The sequence below is a fragment of the Argiope bruennichi genome, chromosome 8 (genome assembly GCF_947563725.1).
Source record: "Argiope bruennichi chromosome 8, qqArgBrue1.1, whole genome shotgun sequence".
NCBI classification, from domain to species: domain Eukaryota; kingdom Metazoa; phylum Arthropoda; class Arachnida; order Araneae; family Araneidae; genus Argiope; species Argiope bruennichi.
Genome location: NC_079158.1, coordinates 77796716 through 77823840, shown reverse-complemented (window position 1 = coordinate 77823840; position 27125 = coordinate 77796716). Strand labels below are relative to the sequence as shown.

Below are 27125 nucleotides of genomic sequence, written 5' to 3'. Positions count from 1 at the left end.
TTTCCTGTTTTCTCATTGCTTGTTAGAGAACTTTCCATCGCAGTCTAGTTGTAGTGCGACTATAATCAAATCAAGTGGTTAATAATGTAAATATTAAGTTTATTCTTCTTTGAAAAATGCTTTTGTAATCGTAAAATTATTAAATATATTGCTTTGAGACAGGAAGAATTTTCTAAATTTCCAAATTAATACTTTTATCTACCTTCGATTTATATTTTATACTGTAACTTTATCTGTGTTTAAAATAGTTGCTAAATTCAATCTGAAAATCGAAAGTAAAATGCTTGTTCATTTCAAATAAACAAATAAATAGATAAATATGATATACCCAAAAGGAATCTCAAATTTCCGCAAGACTTTATTTCAATATGGAATGAATAAGAAAGCTTTTCTTGGTTTACATTCTTCAAACAAATTCTCGAAAAGTTGTCAGTCATTTAAAAACACAGATGACAGTCAATCACCGAGATACAATCCCATCAATATACAAATGTTATCAAGTGCTCTGCATCGCCAGATATTCGGAAATAAGCTTGTTAAAACTCTTGATGATAAAGACTTGCAGGAAGTTATTTCTCATCTTAGTCAACATAATTTATGGCAGGCAGTATGAAACCCTTTATTCTCTTTTGGAAATTGTGTATATATGAAATTAAAAGCAAGCTATATTATTGACGTATCAAAATAAATATTGTCTACCTTTGTTGATCCTTCAGAAAGTGTGTGTGTGGGGGGGGGGGATTCTACGTATGTAGAAACAATTTTACTATTAATAATTGCCGCATAGGTTACGTTCACTTATTAGCGGAGAAATTATTTCTTTTCTTAATCGTTGTAACCACTTCGGCTACACAAGAGAATTAAGTAAATTGCAGCGAATGCTATCAATTTGTAAACGTTTTTAAAAACGATAAATTGCCAAAAATATTTTTTTTTTTAATTTATCTTTATATTAGTTGGCGAGTTTTGATTAGTTTGGCTAGAATTTTTTTTTTTTTTTTTTGTTTTAACAAGAATCTTGTAATCGATTTTCCATTTTTAACCATAAATGAACCTAAAACTTCAACAATTATATATTCTCTGAGAAATTTGTATATTATTATAAGTACTTGCATATTAATCGCATGTTATTGTTGAATATCGTTAATACTAACATATCTTTGATAAAAAAAATGAAATTAATCGCTAATTGCTTGAAATGACTTCTTTGAGGATTAATCATTGGTATGCAGTTATATATAAATATAAAGTAATAATAAAAAAATTGTGATATATATAAATATATTTATATATATCACAATACATATAAATATAAAGTGATATATAAATATCACTTTATATACTTTAGTCAATCAGTTTATTGAATTAATAATATATATGTTGATTATATTATAGTAAGAACTAAAATCAGTTTCATATTGAAAGAAAACCACTTCAAAAATTTTTTTCTGTTGCCAACAGAGAGAGTTCAACTAAAATAAAAATAGAACAAGAGCCTCCTTGAATTATTATGATTCATTCAAAATTTATAGATTTGAAACTTAGTTGAATCTAATATTGTCATAATTTTAAGAATTTATATAGCAAATATTTTAAGTGTTATAGTCCACCTCACGATTATTGGTATTTGTATTCCAGTGAGTCCACTTCAAAATCAGTTGAAAACAAGAGGAGCCAAGGTTTCTATAATCATGCATTGGTGAAAGAAGTTTTCTTCGTGAAGCATCATTGTTTTTTTATGATTTTGCAAGTGGTTGGCATTTATATACTTGTTAAATAATTAATTTTTATTGCTTTTCTGGCTTTTTAGATTTACATCCATCTAAATATTTAATGACATGATAATAAATAATAAGTAAGCATTTCGCATTTCAGTCAGGTTTCAAGAACACTATGCGGTCTTTCCACTTAATTCCAGGATTAATATTTTATTTTATTCATAACTTGTATTGAATCAGTATAACTTAATTATATGTATTATTATCTAACCGAAGTTTAGTAATTGGAAATTTGTTAAATTTTTCTTATTTTGATGCATCAATGTAAATTATACAAATTGAAAAATTGTATAGTTTAAAGATAATAAAAAAGACATCTGTGTATTAAAAATAACAGAAGCAACACCTTTTTTTTTTTCAATTAAATTATTTCTATAAATTTGAAGCACACATTTTGTGAAAAAAAAGTACCTGATGCATTTTTTTTAAAGGAAGTACTTAAATATTTTACTGACTGTTTTTTTTAACACTGTAATCATATTTACCCAAATGTCATCGATATACAAAATAAAATATCATGTTTGAATATCCCTTCAAATATTACTAAATTGATGTCTAATAGTAATATCTAGTAATAGTAACATCTAGAGGGAGGGGTGTCACCCACTACATCCCCCCTTTCACCTCGTCCATGGTGATCTGTTTAAAATATGAAACTGTATGCGCAAATACCAGTTATCTTGATTCATAATAGTAATGTTGAATTCTTTAATTAAACTATATGATAAACAATTGATTCATCCATATAATTGTAATATTGCTTCATCCGCTACAATTTTTTATTTTCTCAAATATCATATCCCACAAGCTGAAAAAAAATGTAACTGAAAGCTTGAGACAAACTCCCCTGCTAATGCATCAATTATGTAAGCCTTGATTTTCTGATTGCTTATACTGTCCTGTCCTATTTCCTGCTAATTCGATGTTTTTCGATTAGCAGGAAATGTTCACAATGAATGTTCACTAATGTTCAGTTTGCCAACAATAGTGAACTGAACTATATAAACTATGAATGAAGTTTTCCATATTATAAATAAACATCAAAAACTGTCTGAGAACATTAGGGAATGGCTTATGATTAAGGAATCTTGTAATATTATCTATTGGTCATAAATTTATTTCTAAATTAAACTTTAATGATATTATTAGTGATTTTGCTAACAAAGAAGGAAGAAAATCTGTATTATAATTTTGATTTTATGTTACAATTAAAATGTTTTCCATCCCCTAAATTTATTTTGAAATTTTATTTAACTTGTAAAGCAAGATAACTTACTGCAAGGTGTTTTACAAGTTAAATAGAATAACTACAGTAAGTTATCTTGCTTTACAAATTAGTAGTACTGCAGTTTTTGCAGTAAGATAACTTAGTGCTCTAGATAGCTAAAACTGCAACTGTTTCATTGAATTATTAAGGTCAGAATCATTAGGTTAATTTGAGTCTTTCATAAAATAGAGTTTTCAGAGTGAAAATGAAATATTATTAATTTCATAATGAGAAATTATGGAATGAAAGTATTTTGTTGCTCGTAGTTTTAAAAATATGAATGATATAAAAAATTGTTTTACTTAATACTATATTGCATTAAATGTCTTTATTCTGATAATATTTGTTAAGTATTGAAATTAAAGTAAGATATTTTTTATAAGAAAATTAGCCCGCTTTTCATGAATGAGAGTTTTGTAAAGTATTCTTTCTCATGTAATAAGCTCCATTTTGGAATACGTAAAAACTAAATTATAGAAAACAATACCAATGGCTAAGAATTTCTTGATAAGCTTGGGAAAATTACTTATAACTGAGTGAAAATTTGTTTTCTCCTCCTTCCTTTTTGGACTGCCCGTATTACAGACCATCTGTCATCATAGAAAAAATTATGAATTGCATTCTTTCCATTTTTTTCCCACTTCTTAACTCCTCCTTTCCTTCTCTTCATTATTTTTAATTATTTCCTTTGATTTTCTATACAAAGAAAATACATATTTTATTCTATTGAAATTTTTCTATTATTGCAAATTAATCTTTCAGATAAATTACTTTTCATCAAATATTTAAAAGAATAAGTTAAAGTATATATTTAAATCAAGAAACCAGAACTTTAATTCAACAAAAGTATTATTGAATAATTTTTGTAGTATTGATCATTTCTGAATTGTTAATACTATCTTTTATTTTTTAAATTAAAATTTGTCACTTGATCGAAATTTGTATATTATGTTATGTATTAATGTTATAATTTAATCTAAATATTTCTATTTAATAATTTTGTATATGGGTGTCTGACCAATAGAAAATTAAAATTTATATGAATTCTAATTAGTAATGATCAGTCAGTGCATGACAATTCCATTAATGAGGAAGCAAGAGTTGAAACTTTCATAGGTTTATTTTCACACATATATAGACACGGACATTTCTAAGCTACCACACAAACACATCACAACACAACACAACACAAAAGACGGGAGGGAGAGTATGTACATGTCGCCGTGTCGGCGTCTCAAATACATCTGGTTAGGGGAACAGAATTTCTCCACCGGAGGGAGTCAAAACTCTAACAAGTAGTTATTATAAAATGCTTTCATTCTTAATTCTTTATGTATTTACTTAACATGTTTCCTTGCATTCTTTCATTAGACTATTTCATATTAATTATCTAAGGGCTTTTATTACTTTCAAGCAAAAAAAATATGAAAACATATTGTAATAAATTTTTTCCATTGAATGTGTATTAGCTTTCATTTTCTTTTCAATTTAGGAAACCAGTTCTTTACCTGATGTTGATTTCAAACTGCCACAATTATATAAGTCAGATATAATTGAGCATTTCAATTATATTGCAAATGAACAATCAAAAGACTATAAAAGCTTGCTTTTAGAGTTTGTTAATTGTGAATTACCACCAGTTCCTCAAAAATGGAAATTTCATCCAGGTTGGATGCAATATGACAAATCTGGTACATCTAAAAGTGTTGATTATCCTGAAGAATCAGCTCTGGTTTTTGATGTTGAAGTATGTATGAAAGAAGGAAACTTTCCAACAATGGCAACAGCAGTGACTAAAGACTATTGGTAACTATGTGTTAAATTTTTAAAGATGATAAATATATTTGGCAAATAAACAATGTATAAAATGCATGAAATTTGTATAATCTGCATATTAATTCTCTTTTAAGACTTGTCAATAGAATGTATGAAAAATATGATCACATTATGTTGCTTTGGAACTAATTATGAAAGGTAGAATTGCCAACTATAGTCACTTGGAGAATTCAATACTCAATCCACATTTTAATTATCTGTAGATTATCTGTTAAAGACATATGACAAACTTTGTCAATTAGAAATTTTAATAAATAAATTCCTATATTTACCATACATGTAGTTTTTGTGTTAAGCAATATTTATATTAGCAAAGCTACAAATGTATGAATGTCAAACTTCATAATTTTAAGACTGCTGTCACTTTTCTTTTCATCATCAAAATGTATTTCTTTCTGAGATGACTATAATCCTTTTAAACTTAGCTTATAGATTAAACCTCATATTGTAAGGATTTTGGCAAATTAACACAAAAGTGTGTTTCTGCCTTTATAAAGGATTAGAAGACAAGGTCTGTGAGTTATATTTTCTTACTTGTTTTTTTCTACAATCAATTTATCCTCCATATATGGAATGTCTGAAAGAACTGGAGAGTAAAACATACAATTAAGTTATAAAAGCAGGGGCAAATATTTTAAATAGAAATGTGAAATCTTAATTGTTTATTTGTGCTGCAGTATACATTGAAATAGCAGTTTGTAGACAAAATTAAAAAGCTCTATATCTATATTGCATGTAAAAGAAAGGTAAAATTCATCACCCTATGATGCAGTTTAGTAAAATATTAAATTTCTCTATAAAAAAATATCTGTAAGCAATGGAGTTTAAGAAGAAAATTTGCCTTTATTAATTTACTTTTATGTCAAATAAATTTCATGAATGTTATCAAAATTTTAATTTCTTATTTTAGGTATTTATGGTGTAGTGACAGATTAACAGAAGATCATTTTAACTGGTCACAAAATGTTACTCTTTCTGATTTGATACCATTGGAAACAACAAAACATGAAATAAAGTTTGCTAAAGACAAAAAGTGGATGCCAAAAATTATTGTAGGCCATAATGTAGCTTTCGATAGAGCATTTGTAAAAGAACAGTATTATCTTGAGGTAGAGTAATTTTAAACTGTCTTTATTTTTCTTTTTAAATTCATTTTGTTGGAATTTTATATTTGATTGGTTATTTTTTATAATTTATGGTAATACAATAGATAAATTTCTTCATTTCTGTAATATTCAAATAATTTACAAATTTTTGGTAATTTTGAATTAGTATGCCAGTGATTAATTACCAAAGAAGCTATGTTATTCTATTGACTGGATTCACCAAAGACATGGTTAAGCTTAAAATTTGATAATGGCATGCAGTTGATACATAAGTACTAAATTTTCAAATAAATAATATATTCTGCCCTGTAATATATTCTGCCCTTTTTTTTTTTCCCCCTCCATTTGTCATTTTCTTTAAAAGTCATAATTGGTTGTAATGCTTTAATAACATAATGCAAATTATGTAACTATTTTAGTAATCTAATATGTTTGAAAAATTTATCCTATAATGATTCCATTCAACATTTTGCTGTATGCATTATTAATACCAGTTTTCAGTTTTAAAATATTACATTTAGAGTGGTCATTAATTTATTCCCTAATTCAAACTAAAATGAATTGATCCAATTCCTTAAGGTTTTTGAAATATGTATTGATATCATGAAAGTCATTTATGATTCTTGGTTAATATTCTATGAACTATTTTTAATACAATTTTATGAATAGCTTTCCTTTGTAAATAGTCAAACATTTCAAAATTGCATTTAAATGATTTGTTTTGATATTATGATTGAGTTTGTGACTTATTTCAATCCTTTTCGTGCTATTCTTCCTAATGCCGGATACTTTTTAAACCAAAAGTTTTTATAAAATCAATATTTTAAAAAAATAATTGTAGTATTTGTTAAATTCTATTTCTGTATTTTATTCTTTGTTACAGAGAACTAAAGCCCAATTCCTTGATACTATGTCTCTTCATATGTGTGTATCTGGATTGACTGGAATGCAAAGAGCCATGTCGATAGCAAGTAAAAAGAAATCTGAAAATGATTCAAATGGCTTTCTCAGCTCTGCAATTGTAATTAAATTTTTTTTATAATATATTTTATGGGCTAGACTTATGATTAATGGATGGTTGTCGTAGTTGAATTATTTTGGAGCAATTTTTTACCAATTATAATTGTGGCAGTTTTTTATTGCTACCTTAAAAGCTGTTGTTACCAATTCTGGTAGCCATCCAAGTTGGTAGACTGCTGGTGAGTCTTTGAGCAGTTCGTACAATTTTGAGGTACTTGGTAAGAAGTCATAGTTTAATATTAAATCTCACAATTTTATAAACTTGTTAGCATTTTTCTTATTTTACAAAAAAGATTTCAATTTTGTCCTTGTTAAGAATATCTTTTATTTATTTATATAATTTTCTATTAATAAATATTCATATTAATGTTTCTTAATTTTCTAATCTGATAACTATTTAATCACAATAAGCTCCTGGTAAATGAAACTTGAAATGCTTCTGCCATCAAGTTTTTCTATTATTTTAAAATGAAAGCCACTTTCCAAAATTAAAACTTTTTAATCAAATATTATTCCAATTTTTTTTTACGAAATAGCACCATTTTTGAAAATCATTTCTTTATTCATATAAATAATTTATGGTGTTTCTTGATTAATGACTTTTCTAGTAATAAATTAATAAGACAAGATATAGACCTAAGATTTAAAAGAATATTTAGGAAGTAAGATCTGTAAATAACGTATTCTTTATGCAGTCTCAAATTAGTTTAATCATGTATATGTTTATATTGATCTATATGTACTGATAAATGGAGCACCCATGTTTATCAATATTGTTGATAACTGTCAACTATGACCTGGAGACCAACTTATAACCTGGAGATGTGTAAATTTCTTCAGATATTTTTGATCATTTAAAAAAAATCTTCCATATTCTTATTGTATTATTGGAGTCAGAAAGAAACTTATCTCTAACAATTTCCTGATCTGTAGCCTCTTTCTATAGATATTTCTCAAAATGTTGTATTTTAAGAATGTCATTTTGCTTTTATTATTTTTCCATCTTAAATTAATTTATAAGTGAAAAAAAAATGTATGTAAATATTCACCTTAATTCATTTGTGATAATTTTATGTGCAGCTTGATTTTTTTTTTCCTTTTATTTCAGGGTTGGACATATATTAGCTCTTTAAATAATCTTGCTGATGTGTACAAATTATATTGTCATGGGGAAATAAAAAAAGATGAGCGGGAAATATTTGTTTCTGGCTCTCTTTCTGATGTAAAAGAAAGATTTCAGGTAATGTAAAATTATATTTCTGAAATGTTAATGATTTCTCAATGAAACATGATAATATAAATCTTATGTTATAAAATTTGTTAGTAGTTTAAATGCAGTCAATAATTTTATTGCTATTATTATTTTTACAAAGTCATATAAGATTATTAAATTTTTTAAAAAGATAAATTATATCTGTTAATATATAAATTGATGTAATTCTATAAGTATGTTCTTAATTTTTGTAGGAATCAGCTACATATTGTGCTCAAGATACATGGGCTACATTTCATATACTAAAGAAAATAATGCCAATGTATTTAGATAGGTATCATGAAAATATTATTTTTATATAAATGCTTTATACTTATAAATTTTATATCCAAATTTTTAAAAAAATATGTCAATGTTTCAAATCATTATATCATTTACTATCATGTTTGAATTTGTATAATTATGCTTCTCAATTATTTACTTTTATAAAGTTTCTTAAATGTATTCTAGAAATTCAAACTTCATTCTTTTTTTATTGAGATATTTTAAAATTTTTCTGAAGTATGCATGATTTTTTTTCCTTTGCCATTCAAATTTATTAAAAATATACACTTTTGTTATATTTCTGATTACTGGACATAGATAAGTTTTAATAGTTCTGACAAAACTATGAATGTCTGTTATTGTTGCTTTCTTAAAATAACTTTTTCTGGGGCTCTTTTTCAGTGATTTTTTTACTTATTTTATTATTTATTTATTTTAGCATCTAATTGAATAGGATGAGTCTAAATTAAGTTTAAAAAAGAAAGTCCTAAATTTAATTTACTTAGCAAATGCAAATATGAAGTTTTCTTCTGTTATATTTAAAACTCTTTGTGCATTAAATCCTCGTATTTTTACCTTTACTCACTAAAATTGTCATTCCTAACTGTTTTTATATGATATAAGAATTATATGAATTATGAGTCTCTTTAGTTTAGCAAAGATGAGTTAAAACAACATTTTCTCCGAAAAGAGTTTATATTTAATTAGATAATAAAGGTAAAAATAAAATTATGTGATTATTTTATAGATTTTCTTTTTTTTATTAATTTATATGATTATGATCTTATTCCTATGCTTAATTACTTCCATAATATATGATTAGTTATTGTAAGTAAATAAGCAAAAGAATTATCAATTGAGGTGAAGGAAAATTTTTGTAATCTTATGCTTCCTCATTTTGTAGAACGAAATTAATACTTGTACAAATAAGACTTTTAATTTCAACTATTTATTGTAATTTTGATTCTTTATTTCTAATTATTATCATCTTCCTCTCTTTGTTTTATGCACATTAACAATTTTTTTTTTTTTTTTTTTTTTTTTTTTTTTTTTTTTGCAATTTATAAATAAGAAAATTTTTTAAATGTTATCTTTGTATGAAATAAGTAATTGTTCATTCAGTTTCATTGTTTACAGATTTCCTCATCCTGTAACATTATGTGGGCTCTTAGAAATGGCATCTTCTTATTTGCCTGTTAACCATAACTGGGAGCATTATATTCATGAAGCACAGTCTACATATGTTGATTTGCAGAAGGAGCTGAAACTTTCTCTTGTTCACTTAGCAAATGATGCCTGTTCTTTGTTACCAAATAATCTGTAAATATCTTTCTACATTTACCCATTAATTAGAATAGAACTATTTTTGTGATTGATGTTAATCCATGTTATTTTTATCATTTTGCACTTATTCTGTTTATTATCACATGAACTCTCCTATTAGAGTCAATTTGAGTGCCATGATATCAAATTGCCAATAAATACTGATCAAAATAGCAAACAGAATCTTTCATCTTCTAGCATTCTAGAATAGAAAATTAATGTGATTAAATATTTAATGTCATGATGCAAAAGGTTTAAATTTCGTTTAAACAATAAAAATATAATTTTTTAAAACTGAAATTAATAATTTTGATTAAAAAAAGTATTTTTAAAAATATAGATATTATATTATTACTATAAATAGTTCAGACAAGATCATTTTGCACATTATTGTACTCTTTTGAAACTTTCTTATACATAGGTATTGAAGGAAATTAATATATAAATATATTAAATGCATGAAGCTTATTAAAAAAATGTAAATTTTTCTGCAATAGATTTTCTGACTTTTTTCATCAAAGAATGTTTTAATTTTATCTATTATTTTTTCTTATTATATGACTTTGTTTATTTTAAAATTATTCTTTAATCAAATTAAGCATTTTATAGTATTTTGCATTCTGCTTGAAATACTTCTGACATTGCAATTTTTATTAAAAGTGCATCATTGAATCTGTTATTTGCCATTGAAACATTGTAGTTCTATACATGTTTCTCATATTTTTAGCTATAAAAAGGACCCTTGGCTTTGGGATTTGAATTGGTCTGTACAAAATATTAAATTTAAAAAGGCAGTTGCAAAAAACGCTAAAACAAAGCAAAGAAAAAAGTCATCAAATAAGAGTGAGGAATTAAATGACAAAAATCAAGATCTTGGTGAAACTCCTATTTCAGAAGTAGGTATTATATTTAATCTATAAATGTTAATGCATCAATTTAAGTTTAATAAATTTTCAAAAAATATTTAATTAATTAAATTTATTTATTTAATTAAAATTTCAGTAAAAGACAAAAATTTTAAAAATATTTATAAATGCACAAACTTATTGAAAAAATTATTTTTAAGTATGCATATTTATTGATGATCTCAAGATTTTTAAATCTTATTTTTAATTTTGTATTTCATTGCCTATAATGCTTCTATTCTTTACTAATAAGTACTATTTATTGTAGGATACACTGAATGATGGAATGAAAGATATGAATTTAAATGACATAGATCCATCTCTTAAACAAATGTATGAAACTGCTTCTTCCTTAAGAAAAATAAGACCCTTTTTACCTGGATATCCTTTGTAAGTTGGTTTTTCTATCTTGATTTCTTAACTGAAAACATTTTTTTTTCCCTGTGATGTTAATTTCAGATTTAGAAATCATTAATTTATTATAATAATGTCTGTTGTGAATATGAAAAATCTTATAATGTATAGTTATTTCACTCTGCACTTTATGGAAAATACAATTTTTGTTTTTCCATATATAGAAATCAATAATTTAAAGAATGCAAAAAGGAATAATTTTAAAATTTTGTAATTATTTAAATGTAATTCAGTTAATTTGTAGTTGTAAAATTTTGCAATTGTTGTCATTTCCTTTTTTATTTTCTAATTTAAAGTCAAAAATGTAATTAGTGCATTTTTTATTCAGTGATTATTTAATTCAAAATTAATTTTAAAAATGTAGGTAATGAATGTCCTCAAAAAATGTATATACACTTGGAATAATTATTACATAAGCAACAATGTTTTCAACCTTTCATTACACAAACTCATGAACTCAAGTGTAAAAGTTTGTCAGTTATTGGAATTATTATGATCCTATTAATTAATGTAATAATTTCTCATTTTTAATAAATATAGTTTTAAAATTAAAACCTCTCTTTTTCAAAAAATATCTCTATCATCAACTCAGCAGCTCATAATCCTCATTTATCTGTAGATCATTGTGCTATTAGGTGAAGCATGGTTTAATTATGCAGAGTAATTTGTCAGCCTATGGATTCATTGGGGCCTTCCTTATTTTGAAACATTGTGGTTAGTGATGTTTAGTCTGAATTTACAAAAGGAATACAATATTTCATGTATTCATTCATGTTTGAAAATGAAAAATAATATCTTCTTATTGACAGAGCAACTTTATATTGCCATCATGATTGATACTATCATACCATTATACCATCATAACAATCTTCATAGAACTTTGGTGAACTAGTAGTTACAACAAATATACAGAATTGAACTCGGTTCATGTGCTTTCTATCTCAACCCTGACAAATTTCATTTTTGGAAAATAATATAATTTATTATTCATTGCTATATATAATATATTATATAATATATAATATATTAATATATAATATATATAATATATATAATAATAATAATATATAATAATAATAATAATATATAATATAATATAATATATTATTCAAATTTGCTATAATCAGCAAGTTAATTGCAATAATTTAAAGAGAATATGCCCATTGCCAGTTCACACAATTACCTCTATTTAATATTCCATCAATTAAAGTTATATATAATACTTGGATAATAAGGACCCACAATTTAAATGTCTTCTTACTAATAAAATTCTTCAATTTGTAACTTAATTGGCATTATATTGCTAGATCTGTGTTATTAATTATTTACATATATTTATCACCTATACCCCTATATTTATCACTGCACTGCATAGCATTAAAAGCCTATCAATTGTACATGAGATACAATTCATATTTATCCTTTATAATCTGCATTTATATTATATTTATTATGCTTTTGTACCAATAGTATAAGTAGTTGTTTTCATTTTCATTTAAACCACATATCCAATGAAAAACTTTTAAGAAATTCCTATTCATTGATTCTTTGTCAAAGTTTGTATTATTGTAAAAGTAATCCTGTCAAACATAGTAATGCAGATAATAATCTATTATTTTAAATATACAAATTGCTTCTTTTTTTCTATTAGTAGCATCTTTATTCAAAAGTTTGTTTTTAAGGGATATTTTTTATTTTAAATAATTGATGCTTTTTTTAGGTGGTATAGAGAATTATGTGATAAATCTGCTGTGGATGATCCAGATTGGGAGCCTGGACCTTATCTTATCAGCACCCAGGTTTCTCTTTATTTCTATTTAATTTATCATATTCTTACATGTGTACTAGCTGCCATTTGTGACCATTTAATTCATTGGGATCAAAGATTGCTAAGCATTGCAGGATCAAAGATTGCTAAGCATTGCAATTTTGGTTTAATTGTGATTTCATGTCTTCCTCAGTAAAATATTTGTAAACTTATTTTGATAAATTACAAGTGATTCTATTTTTTAAATATTACCACAAATTTGATTATTGTACTTTGCATTTCTATGATTTTCTATCTGATTCTTTTTGCATGCAATCACAAGAAAGAGCAGCAGCAGCGGTTGAAATCTATCAGTGTAATACAATCAGTTTTCATAATTAGTTCATTCTGAAGTTAAAATTTTATATATTTTATTACGTGCTTACTCTATATTGAAGTCTACTGAAACTAGAAAGATAAACCAAAATTAGGTATCTTAATCATCAACTATGGAGAAGGGAGAAAGTCAGGATAAAATTTAATTATAATAATAAAAATAATATAGTTTCTCTTCAGCAATAAAATATACTGTCATAAAATGTACTTTGTTTTTCTTATAATGTACATTTTATGTACATTTACTTAAAAAGTACATTAACTTAAATTTTACTTTAAAAATATAGATATAATTGAGAATAATTTTTTTTAAAAATTTGAAGATGATGTAAAAATTTTTACTGTAATATTTTTTCAAAATTACTATGGAAAAGCGCCAAAATTTCACTATTTTAATCTTATTAAAATTTCAACAAAAAAAATTACTCATGTAATTCCCACTTTCCAAAGTATATTTGTGTCAAGTTTGGTATCTCTATATCAAACAATTTGCTTATAGAGTGTTAATACATACGCATAATGTTTATATATATATATATATACATACTTTTTAACATAATTATAGATGCGTTCAGTTCCAAAATTAATGCGTATGACTTGGGATGGCTTCCCACTGCATTATGATGAAAAACATGGCTGGGGCTATTTAGTTCCCGATGTAAAGGATTTAAATATCTCTGAAACCAATGATTTTCCTTTAGAGTGAGTGCAAATTGCTTTTTTTTTTATTATTGTAATAAAGATAAGAATTTCAACTTATTATACTGTGTTTACTTTTATATAACACATAGTGTCTTATTTGTATCATTTGTTACATCATCTGCATTTTTTTTTTCCTTTAATCAATGCTGTCATGTTTTACTAGGACCTAAAAATATGAGTTGCAAAAATTATATCTAGAAGCAAATGCCAAATATCCTGTGTTATATAAAATATAAAGTTTCCTATTTTGTGTAAATTGATACTTTGTACTTATTTTGTATTTGGAGTATCCAGTAATTCTAAGAGTAAACTGGATGTTTAAGGATATTTTTAAATAGATACATATTGCGTCTTGTTTTCAGACATGATATTTTATAGCTGTCCAGATTCATAACACTTTTGTGTCTTAACAAATAATAAATCAAACATCATAATAAAATAAAATTTCTGATGTATGATGAGTATTTGTATGCCTGCTTAATCTTGTAATTACATATATATTTTCTTATTTGCTCATACACTCTCATTTGCAAACATCTAATTCATTTTTTTTAATAACTGACATTGTGATTAGTAGTTATTTCCTAGATTATTCTTCTAAAATCATGTTGTAATTGGTAATGTTGCTGAACATGCATTTATCCTTTACATTCAAATAACTCATTACATTAGTAAAATACATTCTTATTTCATTGTATTTAAAATTTTAAAAAATGTGTAATAAATGAAGATTTTTTAGAAGTATTAAAATCAAACATCAGAGATAAGTATATTTTCTTATTGGCATTCTTTTTCTCTTATTACATATGGTAGCAATTTTGATTTTAGTTATTGGGAATTTTTACTTTTAAGCAAATTAAAATAAATGATGATTTTGTAATAACAATTAGTGATTACTGCTACTTGCAATTAATACAGTTTGAATGGATGAGATATTTATTAACTATAAGTACAGTGTCTCCCTAATGTAGGAGGGATGGAATACTTGTGTTTAGTTGAAATTCAAGACACTATATAATTCTGGTTCAATCATTCAGCTTATATGAAGAATGTGGAGCTATGAAGCGCATTGTTCAATTGTAATAATATTACAGATAAATTTATTCATATGTAAAATGGCATGCTTCCCTCACAGTCAAAACATGGATGCATGAAGTATCTCTGTTATTTGTGCATGTAAAATAGTTTAACATTCAAGTAGATTTAACCAGAAAGTAATTTGCCTACTTTCAAACCTAATGATCCAAACATTTTACGTGAATCAATTATTGATAAAAAAAAGCATAATATTTCAATTTCTATTCATAATCCTAAAACTTATGAAATAATTTGTTAAACATGTTGTCAATTAAAGTAAAGTGCTTTAAGTTCCTCATTATGGCATATTCTGAATTGTCTTTTGAAAAATAGAGGCTGGTGTTTTTGATAATCTGCTGATTCCGTAAATTATCAAACAATTCTTAGAGATATGGTTGAAACAGAAGGAAAAAAATACTTAATTTATCATTTAAGGCTATTGTTTAGGACTTCCTTAGAAATATATGATGAAAGAATTACATTGAAATTATCTAGAAACTGATTTCCTCATATAAGTGTTTGACTGCAACGTAAACAACATCAAGATGCATGGTCCACTTGATATGTTTCTAAAAATTCTTAGTATTTTAGTAATATACAAATTAAAAAGATGATTCTGCTATTATTTGAAGATCTTAGAAGATCATTATCAGGATAAATAAGATAAACATATGCTGCTGACAGTAGAAAATGTTCTATTTATTGAATATTCCATATAATCTTTTTCATCTTAATGCACTCAGTGTGAGGGATAGTATCATCAGATGCTTTATAGGTACAAGATATGTTTAAATAAACTGCATTCAAGCAAATTATTTTCATTATTTCCCATTCTATGTGTTCAAATTTATATCTTTTATAAGTAATAAAAGTTAATTTGTATTGTAAAAAAAATTTTAAAAAAATAATAATAAGTATCAGATCTAAATCATGTTTCTTAGTGTTAAATGATTATTCTTATGTTATTAATTTTTATTTGAAACAGTTAAATTTAAAACTTTTAGGAGTTTATTACGACTTGTTGAATGTACCAAAATAGATGCTACTAAGGCTGAGCAGAATATTGACTCATTTTGGTCAATAATCTCTGAACCAAGTGAAAACAAATCTGAAGCATCTAAACTTTGGGAATCCATCTTGGGCAAGAGTCGAAAGCAAGTAATATATTAACCTTTATTGTGTTTTATTATTCAAGCTGTATTTTTATGATTATTCTACATCACTGCTACAAGTAATGAAATAGACAATTAAAAAGTTTTATCTTTATTAATATCTATTATCCTTTTTATTTAATATGTATAATCAGATTGTATTTTGTTGCTTATAAATTATGTTTTACATTGAAATGTAGCTGTAGATCCAGTTTCATGAAAATCTATTTGTTATTTATATAAAGGTAGATGATATATATATGTCTTACCTCAAAGAAAAGTATTTTAATACAAATCATCCACATACTGTAAAAAATGTTGCTTATCAACTTTTAATTCATTTTCAGAATGTGCTATTCTGTTAATAACATTCTGAATTCTCCATAATTGTATGAAATTTCTGAAACCATAATGTATATAAAACAAGTTTACACATTAATAAATTGTCCAAATCTAACAATTTTGAAATATCATTTTCTAAGTATGCTAAATGATCTGTCGCATAAGGTAACTATTACATCTAATTTTAGATTATTTTCAGTTTTCTAAGGGAAAAAAAACTCATTCAGGTTGATCTAAATGCTTAACAGTGCTTGTCGGTGCAGTATTAAAAAGTGAAAATATTTGGTTAGTAAAAAGAAAAAAATCCTCCAGATTCAGGTCTTAAACAGCATATATTCAAAATATTTTTCAGGAACTTGTTGTGCAAAGCATCGCCAGTCTTTAAATTTGATAAACATTTTCTCTAAAGAATGTTGAAATTTCTTACTTTTCCTTATCAATTGGCAAAGACTTACCAATCTGTAATCAGAGTGTTAGCACTTAAGTTGTAGAAAGCTGTATTGTCTCTGAAATTCAAAATTTTTTATCATTACTGTACAAAATAATTTGTTTGTAACTTGAATGTTTTATTAAGAATAATTTTATGCTATGTGCGTATTTTATTTTTTGGAATAGTGCCTTTCATTAATTCTGAATAACTATATTAATGTATTTTAGAAATTACCTTTAAAATTTATTAGATATTTAACTGTACTGTGTAAACTGCTTTGAAAAATGTTGATGTTGAATTGTAATTTTTACTTCAATTTATTTTGTTTTTCAATCATAATTGCCCAATTTTCCAAAAATTAAGATAATTTTGCTTAATCTGAATACTAAATAATGTACTTTAAAGTTATATAAGTGTTATACTGAAAATAAAATTTTATCTCTTATTTAATACTAAGCATACTGAAGTTTAATGTATACTGTTCACAGTGTAACTAGTGGAATTCCTGGCTTTTGAATCAATTTCAATAACTGGTAAATGCAAGTAATATAGTTTTTAAAAATAATAATAAAAAAATATATTATAATTATTGTGGGGAAAGGCAATGACCAGCATTAATATGAAAATATATTTATTAGGATTACAAGGACAAAACATTACTAAACTAACATAAAACACATAAAAAGATTTGTGAGCATAAGAGGTACATTTTATTGTCTCACCATCAAGCTCTTGTCTGCCCATCTGAAGGCGGGAAAGCATCATGGGATCAATGATGCAATGTGGTGCCATACAGGATATGAGAACTATTAGCAGCTCCCACATTATTATTTTAGAGTAATAATTCTTTTTTTTTTTTTTCTTTTTTTTTTTTTTTTTTTTTTTTTTTCCTTTAGTGAAAATTCTATAACTGGTAAGTATAATTTCACAAAAAAATTAATTCATTGATCTTCTACACTTTCTAAAAATCTAATGTGCTTTTTTCTTCTCATTTAGAAGAACATATTCTTTTTTTGTACTGTTATTGTTATCTTTCTTGTATATTTCACAAATATAGTAATTATTTATCAATAAAAATACAATCTACGTGTTATCTTTTATTTTTCTTACATATTTCATTGGTTTTAACATTTAAAACATTTTAAGATATTGCTTTTTTTAAGTATTACTTATTTGCATGTCCCTGTCTCCAACAGATCCATTAACTCAAATATTGTTGTTATCCATTCTATATTTCAAAATTATCTTATTCCTTATCCGAAATTTAGAACTTGATTCAATATCTGATTAATCATAATTTTTTTCAAATAATAGTGATATTCACTTTCAGAAAATGCTCATTTTTATCATTTTCTGAAAATTCTATTATATATCTTTCTATTGCAATTCTTTTTTTCAAGCAATCTAGTATGCATTGATTATTTTGATATTTTTGAAGATAAAAAGTAACATTAATGTGACAACAGTGGGGTAGGCTGCTTAGAATTCATTAACGTTTTATATACCATATGGTGCATACAATTTGAAGCTTTATCTACTTTATTGAAATTTGTCATCACAATTATTTTTATGTGACTTCATTGAACTGATATACTTCAGAATTTTTTTCTTATGTTTTATTATTTTGTTCACATTTTTATATACATTATTGGGCTCTGTGTGCATATTTTTTTAATTCACTGTATTCTTACAATTAGGAGTCTTGGAGCTTAGATCAGTTTAGTAATGGACCTCATGATGTTGGAATTAAAGGCTGCCAGTTCTATAAACTTCCACACAAGGTTATTTATTTTTATTTTTTAAATCATATTTTAATGCATTAAAACCATTAGTTTTCAAAGTTGAGATAACTATTTGGCATTTATTGAATATGTGTAATTTTTTCTTTAAATTTATTTTCAACACTAGAAAAAATAACAATTGAAATAGCATGAATTTTTACATTTGATAAGAATCCATTCCAGACGTGAAACTAAAATACACTTCTTATATTTGTTTCTTAAATTGTTTATTATTTCCATAAGTAGTATTATAGTCAGTAAAAGTAAGAAGGAACTAACTAGATAACCATTTGCATGTTTAAAAAAAAAACATGAAACAATATTTTAAAATGTTTTATGTCTTGCATACTTTTAGAAATATAACTTAGGAAAACAAAATAGGTAAGATAAAATAAAAAATTACATATGTATTTCATATTTATAAAAGATATATGAAAGCTAACATTGAAAAAATAGAAATAAAAAACAATTGCTTGAAGCTTTAATCAATATAACTCTTGTAACAACTATATTTCACTCCCCCCAAACGTTTGCGTGTTGCAACTAATAAGTATTGCCATTAATGATATAAATTTATTATTTCCTGCCCTCTTTTAAGATATATTTTATGTTGATTTGATAATTATTTTGTGTTCATATTGTGTTTAGTATGTTTATTTTCTTTGTATTTTAAAAATTTAACAGGATGGTCCACAAAAAAGAGTTGGGAATCCATTATCAAAAGATTTTTTGTCCAAAGTTGAAGATGGTACTTTAAAAACATGGGGTAAAGGACAAGCTGATCGAGCTCTTTTGTTAAGCAAAATGTTGTCCTATTGGAAAAATGCTCATGAAAGAATAATGTAAGTTGCTATTTCTTAATCTCTTCATCTAAGTCATTCTAAATCAATAGGAGTAATTTGAAAATTTTAAAACTTATTTTCAAAATGTAATTAAACTATAAAAATTTTTTAGAGTTTGGAAATACATAAAATTACTTTTTCAAAATACAGTTATATAAAATGTATACCCATTGGATAAATAAATCTTTTGTTGGTACTGTTACATTTCTTAGTGTTTTATAGGATAATATTCCTTATATAACTAAGGCTGTTATAAATATACTTAGTGTAAATTTTGAGTATAAGCATTTTCTAAACTATTTATAAAGATCATCATTGTATTTTAAATTGAACAATCTCTCTTGCCTTCACTTTGTTAACAAAAAATAGATTTTTGTAATTCATTGACAGAAATCAAAAAAGAAATTGAAAATTTCAATAATCTTCATAAAAATATTCAATTAATATTGGTACCATGAACAATTTCTCAGTCTTCATTAATTCTTATGGAGTGTGATTGTTTAGCACAAAAATGTTTCATATTAGACTGTTATCTATAAGATTTAGCATACTTTATGATTGTAAGTAAATTTTACGCATATTTTCCACATATCATTTTGATTTTTACCTGTTTCTCTAAAAAGTGAATATCCTTACTCCTTTCAAATATAATTTTAAATAATTGCATTAATTTCTTTAATATCATTTCTGATATATTTTTATTTATTATTCAGGTCGCAAATGGTTGTTTGGCTCAGTAATGAAGAATTATCTGAAACAATAAAATGGTATGTATCTTCATTTCTTATCAAAGAAAAGCAAATGTTTTCTTTTTCTGAGATTATGTTTTATTTGATTTTTTTCTTTGTAGTAATGAAGCATATGATGAAAATGGATTGTATGGTGCAATATTACCTAGACTTATACCAGCTGGGACTGTTACAAGAAGAGCAGTAGAGCCTACCTGGCTGACAGCCAGTAATGCATATGTAAATAGCATTTTCTGAAGTCATTAAAACATCATCCCTCATTCAAAAAATTATAATAGTAAAATAATCCTTAATTTGCATGTTTCTGCTGCAAAAAAAAAAAATTCAGACCGATTTTCTATTTAGGAAGATAGAGTTGGCAGTGAATTAAAAGCTATGATTCAAGCTCCACCTGGATATCATTTTGTTGGTGCTGATGTTGATTCTCAAGAATTGTGGCTTGCAGCTGTGTTTGGTGATTCACAGTTTGTGGGAATACATGGTAATTATATAGTGTTGTTCACAAAATTCCTTCAAAGTAGCATTAGGTATACCATCTGATACATTAATTTTTTATTATTATTATTGTACATTATTAGGATGTACAGCATTTGGTTGGATGACTTTACAAGGGAAAAAGTCGTCAGGAACTGACATGCATAGTAAAACAGCTAAATCAGTTGGTGTCTCTAGAGATCAAGCTAAGGTTTGTTATGGTAATTTATTAAGGTATATACAATTACAAACCAATAGAAAGAAGCAAAGTTTATATTAAAGTGTTATATTATGCTAAAGAAAAAAATTAATCATTTTTGCTCTTTACTGCCTTCTTAACTGAAAAAAAAAAATAATCATGTATTACATCATCATGTACTTGCTTATTTATGTTATAAAATAATGTTGCATTTCCAGAAAAATCAGTTTACTTTCTAGTTTTTCATTTCATTGCAAATTATTTCTTCACAAATTTCATTTGTTAAAATTTTTTATTTTCATATTTTTAGCTTGCTTCGTTTTTAATTGAGTTATTAAATAAATTAGATTGTGTTTATTGTAATATATATATATATATATATATATATTCTTCTAAACTGATATTAAGTGATTTTAAAATATTTTAGATATTTTGATGCAACTTTTTTTTTAAATATATTCCTATATTTAAAGATTAAAAATTAATGTCATGTTGTCAAAATTCTTTTTGCTCTAGTATGTTCTATTTCTCATCTGAATCTTATTCTAAAGAACAGAAACTAACCTTTTTCCTTTCAGAATCCTGCAAAAAAATGTATACTTTTAACAGTATCTCTGAATAATTTTTATTTCATCAAAAAACCCTTTTTAATTAAGTGCATATTTAAAAAATTTTTAATCTTGATTTGAAAATGTGAACACCTAATAGAATTTTGCTTTTAAAATTTCTAATTGCAAAGCTTTTTCAATTTTCAGAAACTTTCTTTGTTTGTATTTATATTTTTTATATACATCTCTATATATTTTACATAGATTTTAAACTATGCTCGAATTTATGGAGCTGGGAAATCCTTTACACAAAGACTTTTAATGCAGTTTAATCATCGTTTAACTTTGGAGGAAGCAAAGAAGAAGGTTAAAAAAATTTATGCAGAAACAAAAGGAATCCAGAAGTAATTACTTCTTTTAAGAATGAATATCATTTTGGATAATGAAGAATAAAAATATTCAAAATATATTTATAAAATGCATTAGTATTTAAAATTATTCCATCTGTTAAAGAATATATTTAAAATTATGATTTTATTATTTCCTCTTGTCAATTTTTTTCTTTTTTTTGTAATTTCTTTTAATAATAATCTGAAAATCAGGTACAAATTGTTGTTTAAGAGTTGAACTTTTGATTAGTTTATTTATACTTTCAAAATATGTCAGAAATCTGAATATAGAAGTGTTTCTTTAGATTTGTGAGCAACTGAGAATTACTTTTTCAGATTTGTTGAGGGTGATGATGAAGTTGAAGACAGTGGTTTTATTTTTACTCCAAATGAAGAGAGAAGAATATGGACTGGAGGGAGGTTAAAAACTTTTATTATTATTTTTGAAATGTTTAAATTAGTTTTTTAATGATTTTTTTACAATTGTTCTCTGAATATTTTAATTATTAAAATATTAGCAAAATATTGACATTAATTACTCTCCTTAAAATTACTCTCAAATAAGTATTTGTGAACTGTATTTTTTTTATATTAGTAATTTTCAAATGACTTGGTTACTGTACTTCTAATTCTTATCATTATTATATATTCTCTTTGTGTGTATGTATATGTTTACACTCATATTCTTTGCTAATATCAATAATTCTTCATTTTATGTTCTTTTAACTATTTTCAAATTATGCCATTAGAAAATCGATGTTAAAAATTAGAAAAATAATTTTCATTATATTTAATGGTAGAAATTATTCAGTAGTCTTTCATTGCAATGTTTGTGCACTTTATGTTGTATCAAATAATGACTTTAAAAGTATGCAAAATATTCTTAGAAATGTAATCCTCATTTATTTTTTCATAATTTTTTCCATTGAATTCAGAAAACTTGTTTAGAAGCAATTGCTGTTCTTAAAACTTTCTATTTTTATCACTAATGATCATTTTATTGCAAATTAAAAACTAAAATGTGATTGTATAAAAGGCATACTGTAGAAATTGGGAAATGAATTCTTTGATTTATTAAAACACTCAGAGTGCCCAGGTTGTTCTGCATTTTTTTTTTTTTTTTTTATGCATTATATTTTACAGAAAAAATATACGAAGTGATATTGTCTATACATTCATAAAACTGTACTTACCTTCCATCTTCCACTTTTCTTTGTACAAAGTGGGAGAATAACAATATTACCTGATGATGATCAGTGAACTTGAGAATCTCTGTACCATTAATGAAAAGCGATTGATAATAGACATATTTTTTTAATCCCTTACAAGGGTTGGAAAGTATTTAATATGAATGCAAGAATATATAGTATATGTGCATCATTATTACCTTATATGAATAAGTTCATCAGAAATTTATGCAGTTATTTAATTTTTTTCCATTTAAAATTCCTTGACAAATTGATAACTAGATAATAAAAGTATTTGAAAAGTGAATGTGATCTTTCAACTCATGACTGACTGTGTCATAGAAATTACATCAGGTCAGATATTTTTATAAAACATGGAGCTCAGAAGCCATTTATTCATTTATCTGTGTGGGGGGGAAAAAAAAGCAACTCATTAAAGAGTTTATCAGTAGTTTGCTTCAGACTTGTCGTATTTATTCATTCATTTAATATTTATTTTTCCTATAGTGAATCATTCATGTTTAATAAACTAGAAGATATAGCTCTTTCTCCTAAGCCAAGGACTCCTGCTCTAGGTTGCAGGATAAGTAGAGCTCTAGAACCTAAAGCTGTGGATAAAAATGTAAGTTGATTTCTTATAATGCCTGTTTCTCTTGTATATTTAATGATTATACAATGCATTGAATACCTGCTGTCATTGAAAAGTTACCTAAGCAATATAATTAATTTTTAAATATTAATACTCTTATATAAATATAAGATTTACTTAAGAAATAGCTCCAATAAAATATAACAAGTATTTTACTCTAACTGGCATTACTTAGTCATCTCTCTCCATTATTTTTAAACATAGTATGTTTAATATAAAGGACATACAGAAAGGGTCCATTCTCTGTAAATATTCTTATATAGCAAAGTACATTTTCTTAGTTGATGTCTCTTCTACCATTTTATTTTGAGATGCTTTTTCGAGGGAGGGCATTTTGTTTCATATTTAAAGAAGGTGGACAGCATTTTAATTGCATGCATTACATGCTAATTCATCAGTATAATGAGAAAAACAAATTTAAAAAATAACATTTTGGATTAATGACTAAACGTATTGGAATATAGAAGTTGGTATTTGAATTCTACATTGCTAAATGATCTTTTGAAGAAATTTTTATATTCAAATGACTTGAACACTTATTTAACTTTAAATCATTCTTTGAACATTGTGATATCTTGCTTTAATCATAATGTTTGTTTTTACTATTTGCAGTTTATGACTAGTCGTATTAATTGGGTTGTACAGAGTTCAGCAGTAGACTTCCTTCACTTAATGCTGGTGTGTATGAAGTGGCTTTTTACAGAATTCAACATTCAAGGTCGATTTTCAATATCTATTCATGATGAAGTCCGCTATCTTGTAAAGAGTGAAGATAGGTACAGAGCTGCTTTAGCACTTCAAATTACAAATTTGTTAACCAGAAGTTTTTTCACTTCAAAGTTGGGAATGTATGATTTGCCTCAAGTAAGTAAATAAACCAATTATATACTTCACACCTTCTATAAAATAATCTATAGAAAGATATTTTTGTTAAAATAAAAACTGAGAATAAATTGGTTATAAAAGTTTAATTTCATTGTTATTCATATTTTTAAATATGAAATAATTTACAATGTTACTATTAAAATGTCTTATTATTAGCTTGTTCTATAAAAACTACATAATTTGCTATCAAACATATTCATGACAGTCAAATGTCAAAGTATTATTTTTAAAATTTGAGGTCACAAAGTAAGAACCTATTGCACTATGTGTATGAGTATGATGTATATAAATATATTTAGATCAAACTCCTTCCAATAGAGTGGCTTGAAAATCTGATATTCTGGCTTATGTGTCATCTGGTGACAGTTCAAAATTATTATGTTTGTACAAAATGTTCTCCCAAATAGTTGCAACATCCATGTGTTTACTTAAAAACAAGATATTAAATTAACTGGAATTATATATATATATATATGTATGTATAAAACAGCATTTTTTACATTGCCTTTTCATGCATTTTGGAGATCTAAATTTAATATCATCCAAATTTATTTGAAAATAAAAATTATTCTTGTTTTCCTCATTAAATAGGGAATGTGGATCTTTGATCACATAGAAGTTTAAATGTATTTTTTATTTCATATTTATGGAATCGAAACTTTAACACATTCTTTGAAGCTTGTCTGCATGAGCCAAAACATATCATATATAACTAAGGTTCAAGATGTTTGTTGTACTCTGGCATACTTAGTATGTACAAAAACAGTATAAACATTCCAAGTAGCTATTACAATGCATTAAGTTGAAAATCGTTATACATTTTACAAATTATTTAAGCTACAGATAATTTAATCAATGGAATAATTTACTGTTTTCTGTATTGATGTTATAAATTTAAGAAAAATCTTATTTCCACAAGTCATAAATCTAAAACCACAATATCAAATCATTTGGTAAACCTTAGTTTTCATATCTTTTAACTCTTTCATTGGAAAGTGTTAAATCCTGTATAATCAAAGCATAGGAAATGTGAATTTTTTTATACAAATTTATATATATATATATATATATATATATATATATATATATATATATATATATATATATATATATATGAGCACTGAATAATAAACTGCAATTTCTTTTCAGTCTGTGGCTTTTTTCAGTTCGGTTGATGTTGACACAGTTCTTCGAAAGGAAGTTCATATGGACTCGGTAACTCCTTCTAATCCACATGGTTTAGAAAAAGGTTATGGAATAGCTCCAGGTAATTTATTATCAAAAAACTGTAATAAATTGCATATATATTATAAATATGACGAGGCATGTTGATTGTAAATATATCTATTTTTTGGTTAGGTGAAGCATTGGATATACATGAAATTCTTCAAAAAACAAATGGTGGTCAACTTTCAAAGAAAACTGCAGAGTAAATTAAATTATTGTATATGTAATTTTATCATTTTAAATTATTATCACATACTTCCGTTTTCTTGATGAAACTGAATGTGCCTTGTAAATATTCTTATTTGTTCATGAAATAAAATTTTCATATATATTGATATAAAAATTTATTTCGCATGAAACTTTAAAAAGCATTATTCTATTCTATTAAACTTATTGCTATTCTTGCACTTTTTTATACAGTTATGAATTGGACTGAAAAAAAAGCATTAAAATGATTAGTAACAATATATAATAAAATCATTCTCAAAAATATTATATCAGTCCATAATAAATGCTTATATTTCTAAAGACAGGCAAATTTGGTTAAGATATCTCACTTTAAAAGTGCAATTGAATTGAGCTAAAATTTGGTCAACAGTTTCAAACACATTAATACTCAGAGAAAAGTAGCTTTTTTTATTTATTTATTTAAATAGCATCTCTGTTTATTTAGTAAATTTTATTAAATAAAAAAATCAGGGTAACTTGTATTCAAACATTCAGCATTTCCTAACATTTTCAATATACAAATTTAATTTTGCAGAAAACTTTTAAATCCACCAAAAAAAAAATCATTCTTAGAACTGTATACAGTGAAAAATTTCTTGAGTACAAAAACATATTTTATCAATTGTTACAGAACATGGCATTATATTCTATATATTTTCAGAATCCCAAACATATAGTTTTTGTTTTTTTACTTGTAAATATGCAGAAAAAAGATGTGGCAATCCTAACATGACTCATTATTGAAGGAAAACTTCTTACAGAATATAAATAATTGTACATACCTATAGATGTTAAAAAAAAAGTAATTCCGTTACGATTCCATCAGAACTTGAATACTGCTTTTAGACTCATAAGAATAGGCTCCTTCTACTTAAAATACTTTTCAATAGTTAAATAATCTACTCCATTATTTTTATTTCTTATGAATGGACATCA

General features: G+C 25.2%; 1 protein-coding gene across 2 annotated transcripts; it reads left to right on the top strand.

Annotated features, from left to right (window-relative positions):
- The first annotated feature begins 256 nt into the window (after positions 1–256).
- On the top strand, positions 257–26241 carry LOC129981633 (DNA polymerase subunit gamma-1-like). 2 transcript variants are annotated; one of them, XM_056092550.1, is made up of 24 exons: positions 257–607; positions 4538–4851; positions 5792–5990; positions 6871–7008; positions 8116–8247; positions 8475–8554; positions 9682–9864; positions 10595–10763; positions 11041–11162; positions 12907–12985; positions 13895–14031; positions 16113–16266; positions 18729–18812; positions 19497–19654; positions 20368–20421; positions 20505–20622; positions 20749–20884; positions 20982–21088; positions 21889–22028; positions 22350–22433; positions 23708–23822; positions 24462–24713; positions 25884–26001; positions 26094–26241. In XM_056092550.1, the coding sequence occupies exons 1-24, from the start codon at positions 320–322 to the stop codon at positions 26165–26167; spliced, it is 3435 nt and encodes a 1144-aa protein (XP_055948525.1). In that variant the 5' UTR covers positions 257–319; the 3' UTR covers positions 26168–26241. The 2 variants fall into 2 exon arrangements, with proteins under 2 accessions (XP_055948525.1, XP_055948526.1); XM_056092551.1 differs by having other exon boundaries at positions 525–607; positions 4713–4851.
- Positions 26242–27125: the final 884 nt, after the last annotated feature.